Genomic DNA, 22469 nt, shown 5'->3' with positions numbered 1-22469 from the left:
AAGCGGATCCAATGGTAAACAACTGAGAAAATTTCATTTGAAATTTACTGCTTTGGGCAAAAACAGAAATTTTATTTTTCCCCTTCTTTCTCTCTTTGGTGGCTACTCTCTTTCTCTCAAATGACCCCCAAAATCTAAATTAGGGTTGTGACACTATGGTGCAAGAATACACCCCCAAAATGTTGGGCTTGGGCCTCACGAAGGAGATAAAAAATCCAACAAATCTCCCCCATCTTGACTAGGTGGAGGCCCTCGCCATTCCGGCGATCAAACAACATGTTTCAAACTTTTCTCTTGACAATGTTTTTGTCAACATATCAGCATCGTTGTCATCAGTGTGAATTTTCTCAAGTTCCAACAACTTGGAATCTAACATATTCCGTATCCAGTAATACCTAACATCAATATGTTTAGATCTTGGATCAAAAATAGAATTCTTGGCAAGATGAATAGCACTTTGGCTATCATACAATAACACATAACGGTCTTGCTTGAAACCAAGTGCTGCAAGAAACTTCTTCATCCACAACAACTCTTTACATGCTTTATTTGCTGCAGTAAACTCTGCCTCTGTGGTAGAAAGTGCAACACAATTTTGTAGTCTTGACTGCCATGAAATAGTCCCCCTGCAAATTTGACCAAATAACCTGAAGTAGACTTTCAAGAATCAATATCTCCTACCATGTTTGCATCAGTAAAGTCAACTAGCAAATGTTTCTCACCACCAAAACTCAAACTCAAGTTAGTTGTACCTTTGAGATATCTCATAATCCATTTAACAGCATTCCAATGTTCTTTACCTGGATTAGAGAGAAAACGACTCATAGTACCAACCGCATGAGCAATATCTGGTTTAGTATACACCATAGCATACATCAAGCTTCCAACAGCTGAGGCATAAGAAATTTCATCCATTGCTTGTTTCTCCTCATCAGTGGTTGGACACTGCTTGGTGCTCAACTTAAAATGAGGAGCAAAAGAACTAGCAACACATTTGGCATCATTCATGCCAAACCTTTGAAGCACATTCTTTATGTACTTCTCCTGTGACAAATAAAACTTCTTGCAATCTCTATAACGAGTAATAGTCATGCCCAAAATCTATTTGGCAGGTCCCAAGTTCTTCATAGCAAAGAACTTGCTCAACTATTTCTTCAACTCCTTAATTCTCAAAGCATTCTTGCCCACAATCAAAATATCATCGACATAAAACAAAAGAATGATAAAATCATCATTAGAAAATTTTTGCACAAATACACAATGATCTGAATTTGTCTTATGGTAACCATGCTTCTCCATAACAGATTCAAACTTCTTGCACAACTGTCTTAGAGCTTGCTTCAACCCATAAAGACTCTTTTTAAGCTTGCACACAAAATCTTCCTTTCCCTTAACAACAAAACTCTCTGGTTGCTTCATGTAGATCTCCTTGTCTAAATCACCATGAAGAAAAGTTGTCTTCACATCCATTTGCTCAATCTCCAAATCAAGAGATGCTGCTAATCCAAGTACAGCACGAATGGATGACATCCTCACAACAGGAGAAAATATCTCCTCATAATTAACACCTTTTCTCTGGTTAAAGTCTCTAACAACCAATCTAGCCTTATACCGAGGCTTAGAATTGTGTTCTTCATTCTTGATTCTGAATACCCATTTGTTCTTCAAAACTCGCATACCTTTCAGTAGCTTCACCAACTCAAATGTATCATTCTCAAGCAAGGACTTCATTTCTTCTTGCATAGCTTCAAGCCATTGAGCTTTGCTTTCATCTTCAATAGCCTATCCAAAGCATTCAAGTTCTCCCCCTTCAGTCAACAAAACAAACTCATGTAGAGAATATCTTGACGAAGGCTTTCTCTCTCTTGTAGACCTTCTAAGTGCATTTACAGGAATTTCTAAAGTTGGTTCTTCATCTTGATCATCATCACCAACTTCATCAAGTATCGGATCAATTGTTTCATCTTCACCTGCACTTGTATCATGCTCATTATTTTGAGCTTCAACTCTACCATCTTCTACCATATGCATAGAGGGAGTAATATCCAAATCAGAAAAATCATCACTAGGCTGAACCATTGGCTTCTTTGCCTTATCAACATCCTTCAATGTTTGGTCTTCAACAAAGACAACATCTCTACTCCGAATCACCTTCTTGCTAACAGGATCATAAAACCTGTAACCAAACTCATCCATGCCATAGCAAATAAAAATACATTGCCTAATCTTTACATCAAACTTAGATCTCTCATCTTTGGGAATATGAATAAAAGCTTTACATCCAAAGACTCTTAAATGAGCTTAAGAAACATCTTTACCTGACCATATTTTCTCTGGCACTTTAAATTGTAAGGGAACACATGGTGTCTGGTTCAAGACATGAACAATAGTGCTCAAAGCTTCACCCCAAAAGGAATTTGCCAATCCAGATTGTGACAATAAGCACCTAACTCTTTCAATCAATGTTCTGTTCATCCTTTTAACCAAGCCATTCAACTGAGGAGTCTTCGGAGGAGTCTTCTGATGTCTTATACCATGCTCTTTACAATAAGTATCAAATGGACCTGAATACTCACCACCATTGTCAGTACGAATGCATTTCAACTTCTTCCCAGTTTTTCTTTCAACAAAAGCTTGAAATTGCTTGAACACATTCAAAACTTGATCTTTGGTCTTCAAAGTGTAAACCCATAATTTTCTAGAATGATCATCAATAAAGGTTACAAAATAGATAGACCCTCCAAGTGTCCTTGTCTTCATCGGCCCACATACATCAGAATGCACCAAGTCAAGTATCTTCGACTTCCTTGAAGGTGGATGGCTCTTAAAAGAAACCCTGTTTTATTTTCCAGCAAAGCAACCTTAAAACCAGATAAAAGATTCATCTTGGATAACATATTGATGCCCTTCTCACTCATATGACAGAATCTCTTATGCCATAAATCAGCTTCATCAACAAACTCAGCAGTATTAACAACATCTTTCACAATCTTTGCTTGAGTTAAATAAAGAGTAGAGTGTCGAGTACCTCTAGCAACAACCATGGGACCCTTGGTGAGCTTCCAACTATCACGAGAGAATGAGCTATCCAAGTTTTCATCACACAACTTACCAACAGAAAGTAAATTCAACCGAATATCTGGAACATGCTTCACACGCTTTAAAGTCAACTTGGTACCGTTGGAGGTTTCTAAGCAAACTTGTCCAACACCAGCACATTTGGCAATACCTTGATGAGCCATTTTCACATCACCAAAATCACCAGGAGTATAGGATGTAAACAAATTCCTCCTAGATGTAACATGAATAGAAGCACCACTATCAATCACCCAACTAGTGCTATTATCAACAAGGTTAACAGATTCAAACTCCCCAATAACAAGAAAATCATCATGAGTTACATTAACCTTGTCTTCCTTGCTACCATCATCTTTATTTGTGCTCTTGTCTTTACTTGCATTGGCTTTCTCCTTCTTTAGCTGCCAACAAAATTTCTTCACATGTCCCTTTTGACCACAATGATGGCACTCAATATTCTTATACTTTTCTCGAGACTTGCTTCTTCTTTGATCTCTACTTTTAGAACCTCGACTTTTGTTTCTCCCCCTAGACTCAGAAACAAGAACATCTGAATGTGTAGTCGATGTACCTTGTGACTTTCTTCTCATCTCTTCATTCAAAATACTGCTCTTGGCAAGATCTATAGAGATTACACCATCAGGAGCAAAATTAGATAATGACATTTTGAGAATTTTCCACGAGTCTGGTAAGGAGCCAAGAAGTAACAATCTTTGAACCTCTTCATCAAACTTAATACCCATGGAAGATAACTGATTCATAATTCCTTAAAAATTATTCAAGTGATCTGTCATTGATGTCCCATCTGTATATTTCAAAGCCAACAACTGCTTGATCAAAAACATCTTGTTATTCCCAGTTTTCCGAGCATACAACTGTTCAAGCTTAATCCAAAGGGTCCGAGCATGTGTCTCTCCAATAATATAGTTCAACACATTATCGTCAACTCACCGCCTAATATATCCATAGACTTGTCTATGCAACAAATCCAATCATCATCAGAATTATTATTAGGCTTCTTTGTACCAAAAACTGGTTGATGAAAATTCTTGACATAAAGTAAATCTTCCATTTTTTACTTCCACAAATCATAATTAGGACCATTAAGAGTGATCATCCTACTAGTATTACTATTAGCTTCCATTGTTCATAGAATCACAAGCCCGGAAAAATACGAACAAGCTCTGATGCCAGTATAAAAGAGCCTAGCAGCAGAAATGACACAAATATCTAACACAAGAACAATATTGAAGCACTCACAACACAATATGGCAGCAACTATACCAAGCAAATATAGCAAGTAAAGTAATAACAAAAACACACCGAAATTTTAACGTGGAAAATCCCCTCAATGTGAGAGGTAAAAACCACAGGTCGTCCAAACCAATGAAATAGTTCTACTATAATCAATGAGGTACAAGAGAGTCTCAAACAAAGTACAAAAACGTGCATATAACCAGCCAAAACATGAAAGCATGAAAGCTCACAAATAAGAAGCAAGAAGATGAAATATACCCAAAAAACAGAGTTGCTGTCGAAGCCAATTTCTCCCTCTACAGATCTTTAATTAAAATCTTCACCGTTCAGAATGAAGAAAAAAATGTGAAGAATCTATAGTCTAAATTTCACATTGATCCAACGGTGAAAGAATGAGAAATTGCCGTTCCAAGATTGCTGCTCTGTGTAAAAACGGAAAACCTAATTTCTCTCACTGCAAATCTTCAATCAACATCTTCACCGACCAGAATGAAGAACAAGATTATAGGAACACGCAGTTTAAATTTCAAGTCGATTCAACAGTGAATAACTGAAAAATTACCATTTGAAATTTATTGCTTTGGACAAAACGAAAATTCTGTTTTTCCCCTTCTTTCTCTCTTTGGTGGCTACTCTCTTTCTCTCAAATGATCCCCCAAAATCTAAATTAGGGTTATGACACTAGGGTGCAAGAATACATCCCCAAAATATTGGGCTTGGGTCTCACAAAGGAGAGAAAAAATCCAACCGTTCCTACCGAGGTGTTGTAGTTGTTGCTTCTTTGGCGCACCTTTCTCCTCAATTCTTCTTTGCTTAGTATCGCCGCCACAATGTGAAAGAAGAGTGTCTTAGTGTGTATTTGGATTATAGTTTACAAAAGGGAGTTTGCATAAAATTGATTTTGCAAATTTGATTTTGATAAAAAGTAAGTTTGTGTTAAAGTGATTTATGTTTGATAACTTTTGTATCAAAATGAATTATAGTAAAATACATGTTGTTTGGCTTATACCATTCAAAATCACTTTTAGATAAAAAGTTACTAAAATGGACATCAACTTAAATAATATTTTTATATTATCCTATCATTTTAATTTAGATATTTAAATAGATCTCATTTAATTTTGTAATAAAATTAATATTTACTTACTAAAATAAAAACAACATATAAAAATAGACAAAATATATTTTTTTAATAATCTTATTTTTAATATTAATTTGAAATCCAACGTTTATGATTTTATTATTATCTATGATTAATTTTTTATTTAATTTATCTTTTTTAATGGAATCATAATTTATATTATAAAAAATTACACTAAAATATAGTATACGAGAATTACAATTATAAAAGAGAGTACTAAAAATAATAAAAAAAATTAAATATTTACCTTGTATTGATTGAAACAAATCTAAAAGTTCTTGATGATCTTTTTATATAGTATATTTTTAGTATTTTTTTAATATGCTATAATTTTTTACTATTATTATTATTTACAGTTAATTTTTTGTTTAATTTACTTTACCTAATAAAATCAATAAATCATATTATAAAAAGATAACAAACATAATACACAAAAATCACAATTATAAAAGTGTATAATATCAAACAAACAGTTGAAAAAAATAAAAAAAAATAAATAATAGAAAAATAGAGCTTATATAAATAGAAATAACAAGAATTTTATAAATAATTCAATAACATACCTAAAGGATACAGTTGTTAAAAGGTAAATAAATGGTTAGTATCTACGACTAAAAGTTCGTCAAGAAAACGCAGAAGCTACAAATAGTTGCTTCTTGTACACGTGGTTTTGGTAGCAAAATCACTTTTACTTTTATGAGGAAAAAAATTTGACAAACCAAAAATTGAAACTTTCAAAAAATTTAAACGGCTTCTTTTCTTTCAACGGTTTTTCCAAACACACCCTTAGTCGTTGAGCTGGGCCACTGTGTGAGCTACCTCCTTACTCTCGTTTTTTCATAAGGCCCAAATCAATTGTCCTATTTTACTCCAGAGATCACTATGTAGTTGTGAGCCAAACCAAGTCGGCCTTGTCTATTCACATCGGAGAATTGCATTTTTCGTAGTCTCTTCTTCCTACAAGCAAATGGAACATATAGGATTCAGATCATTTCCTGTTGAAAAGGTTATGTCTCACCGGCATTAGTTTTAGTGTTTTACTGCTTTAGCCTTTTAGGCCCTTATATGCTATATAAACTTTGATTAGCTCCTGTAAGCTAAAAAAAAAAAACCGAGTGATCGAACTTTGAACTACACGAACAAAAACAAAATTAAACTTTGAACTAATGACTTACACTCCAACTCAATTTAATATCGGGTTTGATTTTTAAATCTCTGCTATTTTCTCCATGAATATAACTGCGACTTAATATTCAATTTGGGCCTTCAAAATTTGAAGTCGAATTTAATTTGATCCTTACAATTTGAATGAACTCAAATTAGACTCTGAAATTTATAATCGTAATTTACATTAATCTTTGAGCTAATTTTCGTCAATAACGTATTGATTTTGTTGTAAAATAAATAAAAGATATAAAATAAAGATGTATAAATAAAAGACTCTAGTATTAAAATAATTAGCTCAATAATATTTATATATATATATATAATAATATTATATGTTGTATTGTGTATATATATACAAAGATAGAAAGAAATATTAAAAATAAAAAGAGAGAGAATTGCATTTGTTTATTGTTACTATCTCAATATAATAAAGATGATTAATATTGCTATTAATATTATATGTAAAGAGTAATAGAAAATAGAATTTAAAATACTTATAAAATAAAAAGAAGAGAAAGAATTGTAGTAGAAATATAAGGAGAAGAGTATTTGATTGTAACATAAAGAGGGAATAGGTTTCTTATTACTTGCTTATGTTGCTATGTAAAGCCTAAGATCATTCCTCTATTTATACAAATTCAAGGTTCACATTTTCAAAGGTTGGAAAGCATGCACCGCACATTCTTAAATGCATGTACTTTCCAAGAGTGCTTGCTGAGTAGACATAGAATGGATATGGACATCCATATCGTAACACTCCCCCTTGGATGTCCATTTAGGATTATTGCCTCGTTAAAACCTTACTAAAGGAAAACCCTGTGGGAAAAACCTTAGTGAAGGAAAAAGAGTACAATATCCTTTGTAATGAGGACTGCCTCATTAAAAACCTTGTCAAGAAAAACCCAATGGGAAAAAACCTGACCAAGGAAAAAAGAGTACAGTCTCCCCCTCTTGCCGACATCATTTAATGTCTCGAAATCGGCGCATCCCAATCTCATGTACCAATCTTTCAAAGGAGGATTTTGGGAGTGACTTTGTAAATAAATCTGCCAGATTGTCAGTTGAGCGGATCTGTTGGACATCAATTGTCCCTTGATTTTGAAGATCATGAGAGAAGAAGAATTTGGGAGAAATGTGCTTTGTTCTATCGCCTTTAATGTATCCGCCTTTAAGTTGAGCAATGCATGCTGTATTATCTTCAAACAGGACAGTTGGAGCTATCTTATGATCAATCAGTCCACATGATGACATAATATATTGAATCAAACTCCTCAGCCAAAAACACTCGCGACTAGCTTCATGAATCGCCAGTATTTCATCATGATTAGAGGATGTTGCAGTAATTGTCTGTTTCGTGGACCTCCAAGATATAGCTGTACCACCATATTTGAGATCTCCCTTTATGTGGATCAGACAAGTATCCGGCATCTGCATAGCCAACTAGTTGTGACTTGGATCCGTATGGATAAAACAATCCCATATCAACCGTTCCATGAAGATATCGAAAAATTTGTTTGATTCCACTCCAATGTCTTCTAGTTGGAGAGGAACTATACCTTGCTAGTAAATTCACCGCGAATGATATGTCAGGTCGCGTATTATTAGCAAGATACATTAGTGCTCCAATGGCACTAAGATATGGTACTTCAGGACCAAGGATATCCTCATTTTCTTCTTTAGGACGGAATTGATCCTTTTTCACATCCAAAGATCTTACGATCATTGGGGTACTTAATGGATGTGGCTTATCCATATAAAATCTCTTCAAGATCTTTTCTGCGTATGTTGTTTGATGAATAAAGATCCCATCTTTTATATGCTCGATCTGCAGGCCGAGACAAAATTTAGTCTTTCCAAGATCTTTCATCTCAAACTCTTCTTTTAGAGTTTTTATAATTGTTGGAATCTCTTCAGGAGTCCCAATAATATTTAAATCATCAACGTACACAGTAATTATAATGAACCCAGATGTAGTTTTCTTTATGAAAACACATGGGCAGATGTCATCATTCTTGAAACCGTTTTTGGCCAGATACTCAGTAAGACGATTATACCACATTCGTCCAGATTGCTTTAGATCATATAAAGATCTTTGCAATTTGACTGAGTATAACCCTTGCGAATATTCCTTGGATGGTTTAGATATCTTTAGTCCTTCAGGGACTTTCATATAGATATCCCGATCTAATGAGCCGTATAAATAGGCTGTTACCACATCCATTAAATGCATATGCAGTTTATGATATGCAGATAAACTGATCAAATAACGCAATGTTATCACATCCACTACAGGGAAATACGTTTCTTCATAATCTGTATCGGGCCTTTGTGAAAAACCTTGTGCCACAAGTCGGGCTTTATAGCGCACAACTTCATTTTTCTCATTTCGTTTTCTCACAAATACCCATTTGTATCCAACAGGTTTTACATCTGCAGGTGTACAGACTACAGGTCCAAAGACTTCACGTTTTGCAAGTGAGTCTAATTCAGCCTTCATGGCTGCTTCCCATTTTGGCCAATCATTTCTTTGTCAACATTCTTCAACTGATCTTGGCTCGAGATCCTTACTTTCATGCATGATATTTAATGCCACATTATATGCAAATATTTCATTGACAATTGTCTTATTTTGGTTCCATTTCTTTCCTGTAAAGACATAATTTATCGAGATCTCGTCATTTTCACAATTTTCAGGTACCTGAACGTCTTCTGGCGTTAAATCAGAATTTTGGACAACTGCAGGTGTCTCTACTATGTCTTTTTCAACAGGAATAGTATTTACCTCTTTTCTCTTTCGAGGATTTTTGTCTTTAGAACCGACAGGCCTGTCACGCTTCTGGCGTGAATTTGCTTTAGTGGCTACTTGTCCTACTGGGACATCAATTCGAATTGGGGCATTTTTCGCTGGTATATAAGATTTAGTTATCCTCTTTGTATCAGAAAATGCATCAGGCAAATCATTTGCTATTCTTTGCAAATGTATAATCTTTTGAACTTCCAGTTCACATTGCCCTGATCGAGGATCTAAATGCATCAATGATGATGCATTCCAGTTAAGCTCCTTTTCAGGAAGGTTATTCTCTCCCCCTAATGTTGGAAATTTTGATTCATCAAAATGACAATCCGCAAACCGGCCTTTAAATACATCTCCGGTTTGTATCTCAAGATACCTCACTATAGAGGGAGAATCATATCCAACATATATCCCCAATTTTCTTTGGGGTCCCATTTTAGTGCGATTAGGTGGTGCAATGGGAATATATATTGCACACCCAAATATTCTTAAATGGGAAATATTTGGCTGCTGGCCAAAAGCTAACTGCATAGGAGAGAACTTATGGTAACTTGTTGGCCTCAAACGAATAAGTGCTGCGGCATGTAAAATAGCATGCCCCCAAACCGAAGTCGGGAGATTTGTTCTCATAAGCAAGGGTCTAGCAATTAATTGGAGGCGTTTAATAAGTGATTCTGCTAACCCATTTTGTGTGTGAACATAAGCTACTGGATGTTCAACACTTATTCCATTAGCCATACAATAAGCATCAAAAGCTTGGGAAGTAAATTCACCAGCATTATCAAGACGAATTGCTTTGATTAGATTTTCTGGAAATTGTGCTTTTAATCGAATAATTTGAGCCAATAATCTCGCAAACGCCAGGTTGCGAGAAGATAATAAGCACACATGTGACCATCTCGAAAATGCGTCTATTAGGACCATAAAATATCTAAAAGATCCACATGGTGGATGAATAGGTCCACATATATCACCTTGAATCCTTTCTAGGAATTCAGGAGACTCAAATCCAATCTTTACTGGTGATGGCCTTAAAATTAACTTTCCCTGAGAACATGCAGCACAACAAAATTCACTAGTTTTAAGAATTTTCTGGTTCTTTAGTGAATGTCCATGAGATTTTTCAATAATTCTCCTCATCATGGTTGTTCCCGGATGACCCAATCGGTCGTGCCAAGTTATGAACTCATTTGAGTTAGTAAACTTCTGGTTTACAATAGCATGTGATTCAATTGCACTAATCTTGGTATAATACAACCCAGATGAAAGTGAGGGTAATTTTTCTAATATAACTTTCTTATTTGAATCATGAGTTGTGATACATAAATACTCATGATTTCCCTCATTCATCGTCTCAACATGATATCCATTTTGGCGAATATCTTTGAAACTCAACAAGTTCCTCAAAGACTTGGTAGATAATAGTGCATTATTTATTATAAATTTTGTTCCTCCAGGAAACAAAATTATAGCTCTTCCAGAGCCTTCTATCACATTGCCTGAGCCAATAATAGTATTAACATATTCCTCTTTTGGCACAAGATGGGTAAAATATATATCACTTTTGAGAATAGTGTGCAAACTTGCACTATCCGCAAGGCATACATCTTCATTACATATCCTTGCCATTCTCTTCAAAAACAAATAATAATAAAATGAGTAGTATGCACAGTTAAATTGAATACTTGATCAGAATTATTTTTCTAAGAAACATTGTACATAAAATAACGTCATATACTAAAATTTTATTTTAAAATTTGACACATTTAATAATTTTAAAATTTATAAACATTAATATTTCATTATTTATGTACATTACATTTGAAACTTAAATACATAGAAAATAAAACTTAACAATAAGTTCTTTACATTATTTATTTACATAGATATTTCACAATCTCACATATTAAACTATTCCATCATTTATCAAATGACCAATATTTCCTTCAGGATCCTCAAAGAAATCAGATACATCATAATGAGTGGTGGAGTTCTCAGCATCATTTGAAACAAAATTTGTTTCCTTTCCTTTATCGTCCTTTTTCAAAGATGCCTGGTAAAGATCGACTAGGTGCCTTGGGGTACGACAGGTACGTGACCAATGGCCCTTTCCACCACAACGGAAACACTTATCCTCTGTTGATTTATTCTGCCCAATATTTCTTTCTTTATCCCACTTCTGGTGAGATCCTCTCTTTTGAACATAATTCTTTTTCCTTCCATAATTTTTCTTGTTATTAAAAGCTTGCCAATTGCCATTTACCTCTTCTGGGGTAACGATTTGCTGCATTTACTTCAGGAAATGGGGCGGCGCCAGCTGGGCGCGCTTCATAATTTTTCAATAACAACTCATTGTTGCGTTCAGCAACAAGGAGGCAAGAAATTAACTCAGAATATTTTTTTAAACCCTTTCTCTCGATACTGCTGCTGCAGGAGCATATTCGAGGCATGGAAGGTTGAGAAAGTTTTCTCTAACATATCATGATCAGTTATTTTTTCCCCACATAATTTCATTCGTGAGGTGATTCGAAACATTGTAGAATTATATTCATTTATAGATTTAAAATCTTGTAGACGCAAGTGCGTCCATTCATATCGAGCTTGAGGAAGTATCACCGTTTTCTGATGATTATACCTTTCTTCGAGGTCTTTCCAAAGATCTGCAGGATCTTTTAATGTGAGATATTCATTTTTCAATCCTTCGTCAAGATGACGACGAAAAAAAATCATGGCTTTAGCTTTATCCTTCTGGGATGCATTATTTCCAACCTTAATGGTATCTCCAAGATCCATTGAATCAAGATGGATTTCAGCATCTAATATCCATGATAAATAATTGTTTCCAGATATATCAAGAGCATTGAATTCAAGATGAGAGAGTTTCGACATAATGAAAAATTGTTACCTGAGTCTTCCTAAAAGTTTGATCAGAGTCTCGTGCTGATAACGTGTTGTAAAATAAATAAAAGATATAAAATAAAGTTGTATAAATAGAAGACTCTAGTATTAAAATAATTAGCTCAATAATATATATATATATATATAATATTATATGTTGTATTGTGTATATATATACAAAGATAGAAAGAAGTATTAAAAATAAAAAGAGAGAGAATTGCATTTGTTTATTGCAGTGGTGGAGCCACGTTATGAGCAAGGGGGGCAATGCCCCCCCCCCAAAACTAATAAGATGTATATATAAGTTTTTAATTTTTTAGTTTAACCCCTTTTTAATTTTTAATTTTTCTTTCTTCTTAATTTATATTTTTCATGTTAGCCCCTTCCAAAATAATTTCTAGCTCCGCCCCTGGTTTATTATTACTATCTCAATATAATAAAGATGATTAATATTGCTATTAATATTATATGTAAAGAGTAATAGAAAATAGAATTTAAAATACTTATAAAATAAAAGAAGAGAAAGAATTGTAGTAGAAATATAAGGAGAAAAGTATTTGATTGTAACATAAAGAGGGAATAGGTTTCTTATTACTTGCTTATGTTGCTATGTAAAACCTAAGATAATTTCTCTATTTATACAAATTCAAGGTTCACATTTTCAAAAGTTGGAAAGCATGCACTGCAGATTCTTAAATGCATGTACTTTCCAAGAGTACTTGCTGAGTAGACATAGAATGGATATGGACATCCATATCATAACAGATTTAATACATTAACTATTTGTAATTTGGACTTCTCACCTAAATTCCATGTAATTAAGAGAAATTTAAATATTACTTCTAGAGTCACAAAAATCTCGTTTTCATGATAATATTGAGTAACCAATCAATATTTTAAGAGGTCGAATAAATTTTAGTCACATGGAATCTAAGCAAAAAATTCAAATCTTAGTAAGTAAACATGCAAAATTAACACGCCATTTACTTGCATACCTATTTAAGATTTTATTAGACTAAGAGATTACTTGAAGCTTTTATAGTTAATCTAAATAAGATTTTGGTGATTTTATCAAAACATATCATTTTTTGGGTGAACACTTTTTGGGACAAAGCCCAAAAGAAGATTATCACAAACTATCCTACCGAACATGATAAGTTGATATTAAAAAATATGCTATATTATACAATGAAGCCATCCTTTTCTCATTTGTTTTTGGACCTGATGAAGCCATCCTTTTCAAAATGCTAGTTAGGTCTAAATTTAACGGACCCAACAGATGGCCCAGAACATGCCCAAGGCATTCAAAAAAGCAAAGCTTTATGATGTCTTTTACCATAACATCATTCAGCAATCAGTATATTTCCGACCAAAGAAATAAGGAAGCATATGATATCAAGGGAGTGAGGGACCCATTAATATCTAAGTTGTCCAATCACATTGATGCTTAAAAAGCATATGATAGCAGCTGAGGCTTAGCTCAACTGGTAACACCATGCGCCTCTTAATATGCTGCACCCGGGTTCAAATCTTGGTGAGTGCACCAAGTATTGATTATGAACCCTTAAAATGTGTGTGGGTGAGTGTGTAGTGTGGGTGAGTTGTGATACCTAAGATTGGGGGTTGTCTAATCCACTTGACCAAAAAAAAAAAAAAAAAAAAACATATGATCAAGGTCATAACTGGTGCTCTAATTTAAATATGTAAATATAACTAATGTGTCGTCCAATAACAGAATCTATAAAATTAAACCACGAAAATCTTGAAACTAGTTTTGCTTATAATCCTAATTAGAGGGGGGGGGGGGGGGGGGGGGGGGAAAGGGAAAAAATAAAAATAAAAATAAAAATAAAGATGTAACAAAGTCGAGCAAGCCTAATTCGCTTGCGCCATTAGTAAAGTCCAGGAACTCCCATATGATTCCAAGTTACTGCTCTCAAAAGGCGAGAACTAGGTGAAGCTAGGCAGTCATATTTTAATGGATCAAGTTGAAAGTTGAAACCCCCTGCAAACAGCAGAACCATGAATAATTGGATTAAACTGATCTTGATAGGTGAAACACTAACAGGAATAACTTCATAAGAGAAGAGGAGGAGGGAGGGGGGGGGGGGGTATCATACTTCATAACAATTAAATAGAATCCCATATTATGACAACTTGTAACATCTTATTAAACAAATTCTTCCTATTATAATATATCATTATTAGTTGGGATTAATCTAATTTAATTGACATGGATATCTCTTGCAATGAATGAAAAAATTGAAAATTACTATTGTGGAACGAAAGCTAATTTTGGCTCAGCTTAAAAGAAAAGAAACATTAGTAAAAATATAATTTCTTACAAGTAATTAACAAATTTAGCTATCTTTTGTCTTGAAATACATTTTAATAAATATGATAATAATTTGTTTAAAACCTTTGATATATTTAATATATTAAAATATAAAAAATCGTATCTTTTCATAACTTTTAATAATTTTTTTATAATATTTTTAAAACACGTGTAACACTCATAACAAAAAATTGCATCAACTAAATAAAGTTAAAACAGATACCAGTATAGATACATACGTAGGATAAAGCTCGTAATTTTTTTTCTGGGTGACTATAAAGCTCGTAATTTGATAATAATAATAATTATTATTATAATTAAGCTGGCATTTATTGTCACGCACATTGAGAAATGAGAATTACTATGACACTAAAAATGACGACTGAATTTATGGAATTGGTCCAACATCAAACATTCCCTGTAAGTACTTAACAAAATTGTCAAAATATATTTGTTTTATGTTTAAGATATATGGAGGGTGCAGGGTATGATTAATATTAGAATAATAGATATAGATAATAATAGATATGTATAATATAGGTTGTATGATGTGGCAATAGCATGTTGATGATAAGAGCAGATAGTCGTTGGGTCACAGTCACACCCCACCAGTTAGGCACTACTCGTGACTCTGCCAACCCAAAATATATCCAAAAATGAAAGAAAATAAAAACCAGAAGACAAGAGAAGAAACAAAGTACTGCTCAACGTCGCTGTCCACCCCATGCAAGACAACTTGTCAGAGCACACCCTTTTCTGAACATCATTTTTATTTTACTATTTTCTCTCTTTTTCACTAACTTAACCCAAAAAGCAGAGCATCTTTGTAAATAACATGGACCAATGAAACAGTAAGCCCTACCCCACCCCCTTCCCTACTTACTTTACACACAATTACCAACGAAATCCCCTTTTAATCATGTCATAATAGTAAATATTAATTAATAATTATTACAGTTTAAACTTAACGTTGACGTACCTTTGTACTTTCTTTTACGCTGAAGCTGATGATGTTTTTTCTTTTTTGCTCACTGAAAATTCCCTCCTCCACCGCCACTACTACCGAAAGATTGGCCTGACGGCGCAGCATTACTATTCCTTTCAGCTTCCATCGAGCTCAACGTGAAGCAATGTTGTTGCTGCTGTTCTCTTCGAGAAACTCCTCCTCCACCGCCGCCGCCGCCACTGCTCATGGTTCTAACCATTTGACCAACACCGAGAAAGTCCCTAGTGAGCCCATCGGAGCCACCACCAATGCTCACTCCATGCAGCTTATGCTCCCTACTGTTTGAGCTATGATCGTATGCATGATCAAACCCAGCCATAAGCCCTACAGAAGAACCTCCACCGCTTTCGAACATGGAAGAAGAGTGTCCAGCGGAAGCTACAGTGGCAAACGAGTTCATCAGATCCTGGAGGTTACCCTGCTCGCTCCCTGACCCGAATATGCTTCCATAGCTTGCTGCAGCAGCAGCATTGCTCACCATTGTTGCCGCCCTCAGGTGATGATGATGATCATGAGGTGGTTTTGCAGCTGCGCTGGTTGTGGAAGTGACGCCGAAGCTCTTGAGGAGTGAGGCGGTGCTGTTGCTTGTAGTTGCACCCATCTGTGCTGCCTTCTGAAGGAGTGCAGTTGCGGACATGTGAGAAATGGAACCGCTGTTGTTGTTGTTGTTGTTTGTTTCGAGGGAATTGCTGAAGAGTGATGGTGCAGTTGATGAGGTTGTTTGGTGCATTATAGCACTTCCACCTGCACCGGTGAAGAAACTGTTGTTCCCTTCATTGTTGTTGTTGTTGTTACCATGCTGATCAGAGAAAGAGTTGTTGCTGCTGTTAGTGCTGTTGCTTGAAAGGAATGGAAGGTTGAAGAGGTTACTGTTATTATTATTATTATTGTTGTTGTTACTACTATTATTATTATTAGCTCCTCCTCCTCCTCCTGATGGAGAATTATTATCCATGCTGTTGTTGTTATTGTTGTTAAGATCAGATAGGTGCATGAGTCCCTGGTGGCCATGGAAGTTTTGATGATCATTCATGAAGAATGGTTGATGGTGTGAAGTTCTAAAGGATGATGGTGGTGGTGGAAGCATGTGATGGTCTAATTGACCGGTTCGACCACTAAGACGCAAGAGATCAGTGCTAGATTCTTGCATGGCGGTGGGTATCTGTTGTGGACCCACACCCACACCTACACCTACACCAACACCAACACCAACACCCATACCCATACCCACCTGAGATAAGCCTAGGGCCATGTTGTTGTTGGTGCTTCCATAAAGGTGGGTTCCAATGGCGTTGTTCAGGTTCGGTGGCTGCCTTGCACTTTCTTGAGCCAATGCATCGCAGAAAGCTCTGTGGGTGATGAAACTGTCTCTCCTGCATCATATATCACATAGATTTTTTAATGATAATGTTGTAATAAGTGGTAGCTATGATGATGTAGTGGTAGTAGTAGTAGTAGTAGTAATTTTCATTTGTACTTACTACTATTCATTATCATCAACATCATGTACCTATCATTGCAGAATATTTTTAGCTTTTGTTTTCACTACACTACATACACTGTACCCTAATTATAATGATGATATAAATATAGCCGTACATGCTTCAGAGGTAAAATAATGTACATTGAAATCAAAACCTTTATAGCGACCCAAAAAACAAATTTGAAGGCAAAACAATAATGTTTTGAGATGGTATAATTAGGAGCTGTAATTGGATTAGGTAATGAGTATAAATTTGATTTGAGTTAAAAGTCATTATTAAGGCGTAAATTTGCTAGACAAAATATTTAATAATAAGACAAAATGCAATTTTTTAAATAAAATAATAATTATTATATATATATATATATCAGCTATGGGGGATATATAGAAATGGAAGTTCATCATCATCAAAATTGATTAACAAATTATATTATATATTAAGAATTGTTTCATTTATCAGCTAGTTAATAAATTGATCAATTGCAACATTCTTAAAGCTTTCAGGTTCCGTTGATTTAATTTTCCTGAAGTATAAAATAATTCAAGATGAAAATTATTCCTCAGGAGACTTTTAATAACCTCTTTTTTCTTTAAAAGAAAATGCATAATAATGATACAGTTAACTACAGAAACGCTAAGGGGGAAAAAAAACAATGGAATTTAAGCTGTCACGGATCCGTGAAGTATTCATGAATTACTAGAAATAGGACTTTGGCTTTTCCATGTAGAAGACAGTGATAACCTTAACTCCAAAATCCCGTAAAAAACATTAGCATTGGGGAATAAAACAATAAATATCTTAATTAACCCGAGGACAAATATTTGCGTGTCTTTATGAAACGAGTTTAGTTATGCATATAAATATAAGTATATCTCAACCAAAAAGAAAAAAAATTGAAGAAACGGGGTTGAAAGGAGTATATATATAGTTGGACAAAGTAATAGTGTGAAAAACTCAACAAGTGATTAAGATGGTAACTAACTTAAAACTCCCAAAAAGACATGACTAAGATAGAGACCGGTAGGTGAAGCAATTATTCCAAAAGCTTACTTAGAAGCTTAATCAATCAATTGGTTTTGCCATATTAAGAACTGTGTGTGCAATAAATGGAACAGGAGAATATATTGAATGTTTAGGAAAAAATGGATCAATCAAAAGAAACAACGGTCGATAACGGAGGTTATTATATTAGCTAGTTTGTGTTGAATCTGGATTGAGGTTTGACTCCTCCTAAAGCCATCAAAATTGTCAACAAGATGAGATCAAAATTGTCTCAACTCGTTATTATTAGGCGGGTGCAGTTAAACTTGGAATATTATTACATTAAAAAAAGCAGTAACACAAAACAATGAAAAAATTAATTACAGTTACGTTTGGATAAAATTAATAATTTAGAATGGTTAAATAATAATTTAACTGGATATGAATTTATATCGAAATAAAACAGAGAGGAAGGGAGTGAAATTAGTTGATTAGGTCCTAACATTATCATGAAAAGGAGCACCTGCAATTCTGAACACATCTAGCCAACCCAGAAGAGAACAAAGCTTGTATAACAACACAACACAACACCCCACACTTACATTACATTACTCTCTCTCTCTCTCTATCATCTCTTCATGGCATAGCAACACGTGAATAGAGAAAAAAAAGGAGGAAAAAAAAAAAGAAAAAATAAGCGGTGTTTTCGAGGTAGAATGAAAAAGGTGGAGAGAGAGAGAGAGAGAGGAAGGAGGGGGTGCTGTTCCTCCGTGTGTATGTGTATATAAATGTGTGTGTGTTTTTATTTTTTACTGAAACCCGTATGACCATGGCAGTTTCCATAGACCATTCACGTGGGGTGGGATGTTTCCTCCATAATCGTACCAATATTTCAAAGGAAAGAAGATGACAAAGGAAAGCATACGAGAGAGAAAGGCAGCAAGAGAGAGGACAGAATCTTAATCAATCAAATTCAAAGGAAACCAAACTCAATACACAACGAAAGCATCTCAACCCCTTTCCTAAAAAAATAAAATTAAAAAGAATCTAACAAACCCTAACCCCAAATCCAAATTAGTTTAGTAATTGAAAAAATTGTTACCTGGAGAAGAGAGTTCCACAATCACATCTGTATTCTCTAGTGCCACAGGTCTTGGAATGAGCTTTCCAATCGGATTGAACAGCGTACTTCTTGGAACACTTGTCGCACTTCCACTTCTTCTCGCCATGTTTGCGAGAGTAGTGCTTCTTGATGCCAGTGAGGTCACCAAGAGCACGAGAAGGGTCATGGTGGACGCATGTGGGCTCAGGGCAGAGATAAACCTTCCTCTTAGGCTCTTTTGTAGTCTTCTGCTTAAGCTTCCAAGGCAGGTTGTGTCCTCTTCTGTGGAGCTGTAGGTTTTGCTCCCTTTGGAACCCTTTGTTGCATACCTCACATATAAACCTGTTTGTTGCCATTAGGGTCTTGGGAGATAGTGCTATCACCTCCGCATCTGGATCTGTACGTTACCCCCCAAAAATGCCAAACAACAAATCATTACAATTATTCTATTTTTTTCTAACAATTAGGGTTCACTAAAATAAATCACTAAATAATATAATTCATATCTATATATATATAGCTAGACAATTGTGTTGTTGTTGCTGGGAAATGAAATGATGAAGCCATGAAGGCTTGATTTTAGAGACTGGATCTTTTTTTTTTTTTTTGGCGATAAAATTTTGAAGATACTTGCTTGGGGTTCCAGGTTGATTTCGTTTTTTCTTCTGCTGTGGTGGTGCAGATGAGGTGGTTGAAGATGATGGAGGCAAGGAATGCTGTTCCTTCATCTGGTTCTGATCTTCTCCTCTAAATCCAAACAGCGATGCTGATGAAGATGATTGCGCCATCTCTTAAGAAAGCAACTCCTCCCTAGCTATAATAATTAACCTTCTCCAACTATATCTATATGTATATGAATATCTCTCTCTTCTGCTTCTTCAACTTCTTCAACCTTCCAAAACTGAATCAGAATTCTGGATAACCCGCATGCAATTCGGTTCTTCTCTTCAATTCACATAAATCGCAGCAATTAGAGAAAAGAAAAAAGAAGCTAAAGCAGAGAAATAATATCTGAGCTGAGGCAGAAGCAGCAAAAGAAGGAGGAGAAAAAGCAAATCAGCTGCTCCATGAACACTATTACTTGACGATGATATATATGTGTTCTTTCTCCTCACAAGGTTGGGCTTGTGTATGTTTTAAATGAGAAGTGATGAAAACTGATATTATTAGTGAGAGTTTCTTCACTGATTTGGTGTCATGCAGATACACCAACACATATACACACACGGCAATTTTTTTTTTTTTTTGGCCTTCTCTTTTTCCCCTCTCTCCTTATTATTCTCTGCCTTTTTTCGCTCTTGAAAAGCTTTTCCAGATTTTGCTCACATCTCTCTTGTCATAAATTAATTTTTCTTACGAATATGAAAAAATGGAATTAATTGTAGAGAGAGAAGGTAAGGCCTAGGGGTCGGTGGACCCAATCCTTAGCCGCATAACGACATGGGATATGTGAAAGCAGCATGAAACAGCTACACCCCTCTCTCTTCCCCTCTCTCTCTCTCTCTTTCTATCTCTTATTTCGTATCTTCTTACTTACTCCCAGACAAAGTTTCACTCATCATCCAGCCCCACTGGACCTCACATACAATTCAAATCCAAAACTAAATTATGTAATAAAACTACTATAACCGTAAAATAATAAGCGTTGGTTAATTAAGTAAATTGAACTAAGCAAATTAAATTAAATTAAATTAAATTAAGAAAGGATATGTTTGTGTATATTTTTTTTGGTGGGAAAACAAAACACCTGATGGTTGATTGGAGGAAGGGGGGCTGAATGACACTGTTTTTGTCTGAAATTCAGCAGAGGCAGAGTGTACTACTGTGTGTGTTACCGTTTTGGGTCACTGACATGGAAAGGGAAAAAAAATAAATAAAAAGGTTATGATGCTTCTTTCTTCTCTCTTCTCTTATGTTGTTGTTGTTGTTGCATGCAATGGCATCTATGGCTATGGCTATGGCTATGGATGGTTAGATATGGTTGGTCCTTGCAATTCTTGCTATGGTGAGAGTCACAATCATGAGAGAGGGCAATTTGGTAATTTACTATGGCAAAATCACAATCAGAAGACCCAAGAAAAGACCTAATCCAACCACTATAGATAAACAAATCACACAGAATTTTTTGAGAATCAGGGTGTGCTTGCTAACCTCACTCACTGTCACTTGGAGCAGAGAGACAGCTGAATTCTAAGCCGTCGATCCTGTGGAGTAGGATTAAAAAAATTAATTAAGAAACTAAAAATTGGGAATCACTGTCAATTGGATCTTTGCCTAAGATATTACCATGGAATAGAATAAAGTGAAATTTGTGCTTTTCGGGAATTATGAGGTCGTCTACTGACAGGGATAGTTATTAATATTATTCTCAGCCCAATTTTTTTCTTATATAATTGGTTTTGTGAAGACAGTTTTTATTCCATTTCTACTTCACCTTGTTGTCCTTTCTCTAATTTTAAATCCTTATTTTATTGAGGGAACCAATGGTTGCAAGGGGAAGCTGTCATTCTTTGAAAATAATGACACCTTAACCGCAAATAAGATTTTTGAGTCCCTTGTTAATTAATATGATGAGATAATTATAATTAATAAAAGTCTAATTTTGTGAGTCAATTCAGATTCAGAGCACACTTATATATTTTTTAGTTTTTGAAATAACAATGCGTGGTTATATATAATATATAATTATTTCTAAAACATACATTCTTTCTCATGTACACAAAGGATTATAAAACATTGATCAGTCTCATTACTATGACTTTAGCTTTAAGCAACTCTTCTTAACTACCATAGAGTAGTAGAGTACGTAGCTCTCCGTCTTCAAGTTAACCACTGTAAAGTAATATTTGAATTTATTTGAAGAAATTTCGTTAATATGTAAGGACACATTTTAATAGTATGATAATATAAATTTTTTATTTTTTTTATATTTAATATATTAAAAATTAAATTTTAATTTTTAAATAAATTTGAGTAAAATGTTTGTTTTTATAATAATAATATAATAACAATAATAATAATAATAATAATAGTAAGTATAGTCCATATTTATTTCCTAAATTGAACTTCAAGTATTAAATGATGAGTTGACGAATTTAATTTTTGTTATCTTTATTTTTAATGGATTTAATGAATTTAATTTAATGCAGTGGCGGCATATTCTCTTATTTTATTTAATGGATTTAAAATAATAATGAACTTAGCATACTTTAAAAAACTTATTAAC

At 34.5% G+C, this 22469-nt stretch overlaps 1 protein-coding gene across 1 annotated transcript; it reads right to left on the bottom strand.

Moving 5' to 3' along the window:
• Positions 1-14002: 14002 nt before the first annotated feature.
• On the bottom strand, positions 14003-21317 carry LOC112712165 (uncharacterized). Its single transcript, XM_025764975.2, has 4 exons — positions 19878-21317; positions 19244-19640; positions 15650-17049; positions 14003-14340 (listed from the first exon to the last, which is right to left on the bottom strand). The coding sequence occupies exons 1-3, from the start codon at positions 20029-20031 to the stop codon at positions 15699-15701; spliced, it is 1902 nt and encodes a 633-aa protein (XP_025620760.1). The 5' UTR covers positions 20032-21317; the 3' UTR covers positions 14003-14340; positions 15650-15698.
• Between the last annotated feature and the right edge of the window lie 1152 nt (positions 21318-22469).

Source organism: Arachis hypogaea, chromosome 9 (genome assembly GCF_003086295.3).
Source record: "Arachis hypogaea cultivar Tifrunner chromosome 9, arahy.Tifrunner.gnm2.J5K5, whole genome shotgun sequence".
Lineage (NCBI taxonomy): Eukaryota > Viridiplantae > Streptophyta > Magnoliopsida > Fabales > Fabaceae > Arachis > Arachis hypogaea.
Note: the sequence above shows the minus strand (reverse complement) of the source record. Positions and strands in the feature narration are given on the sequence as shown.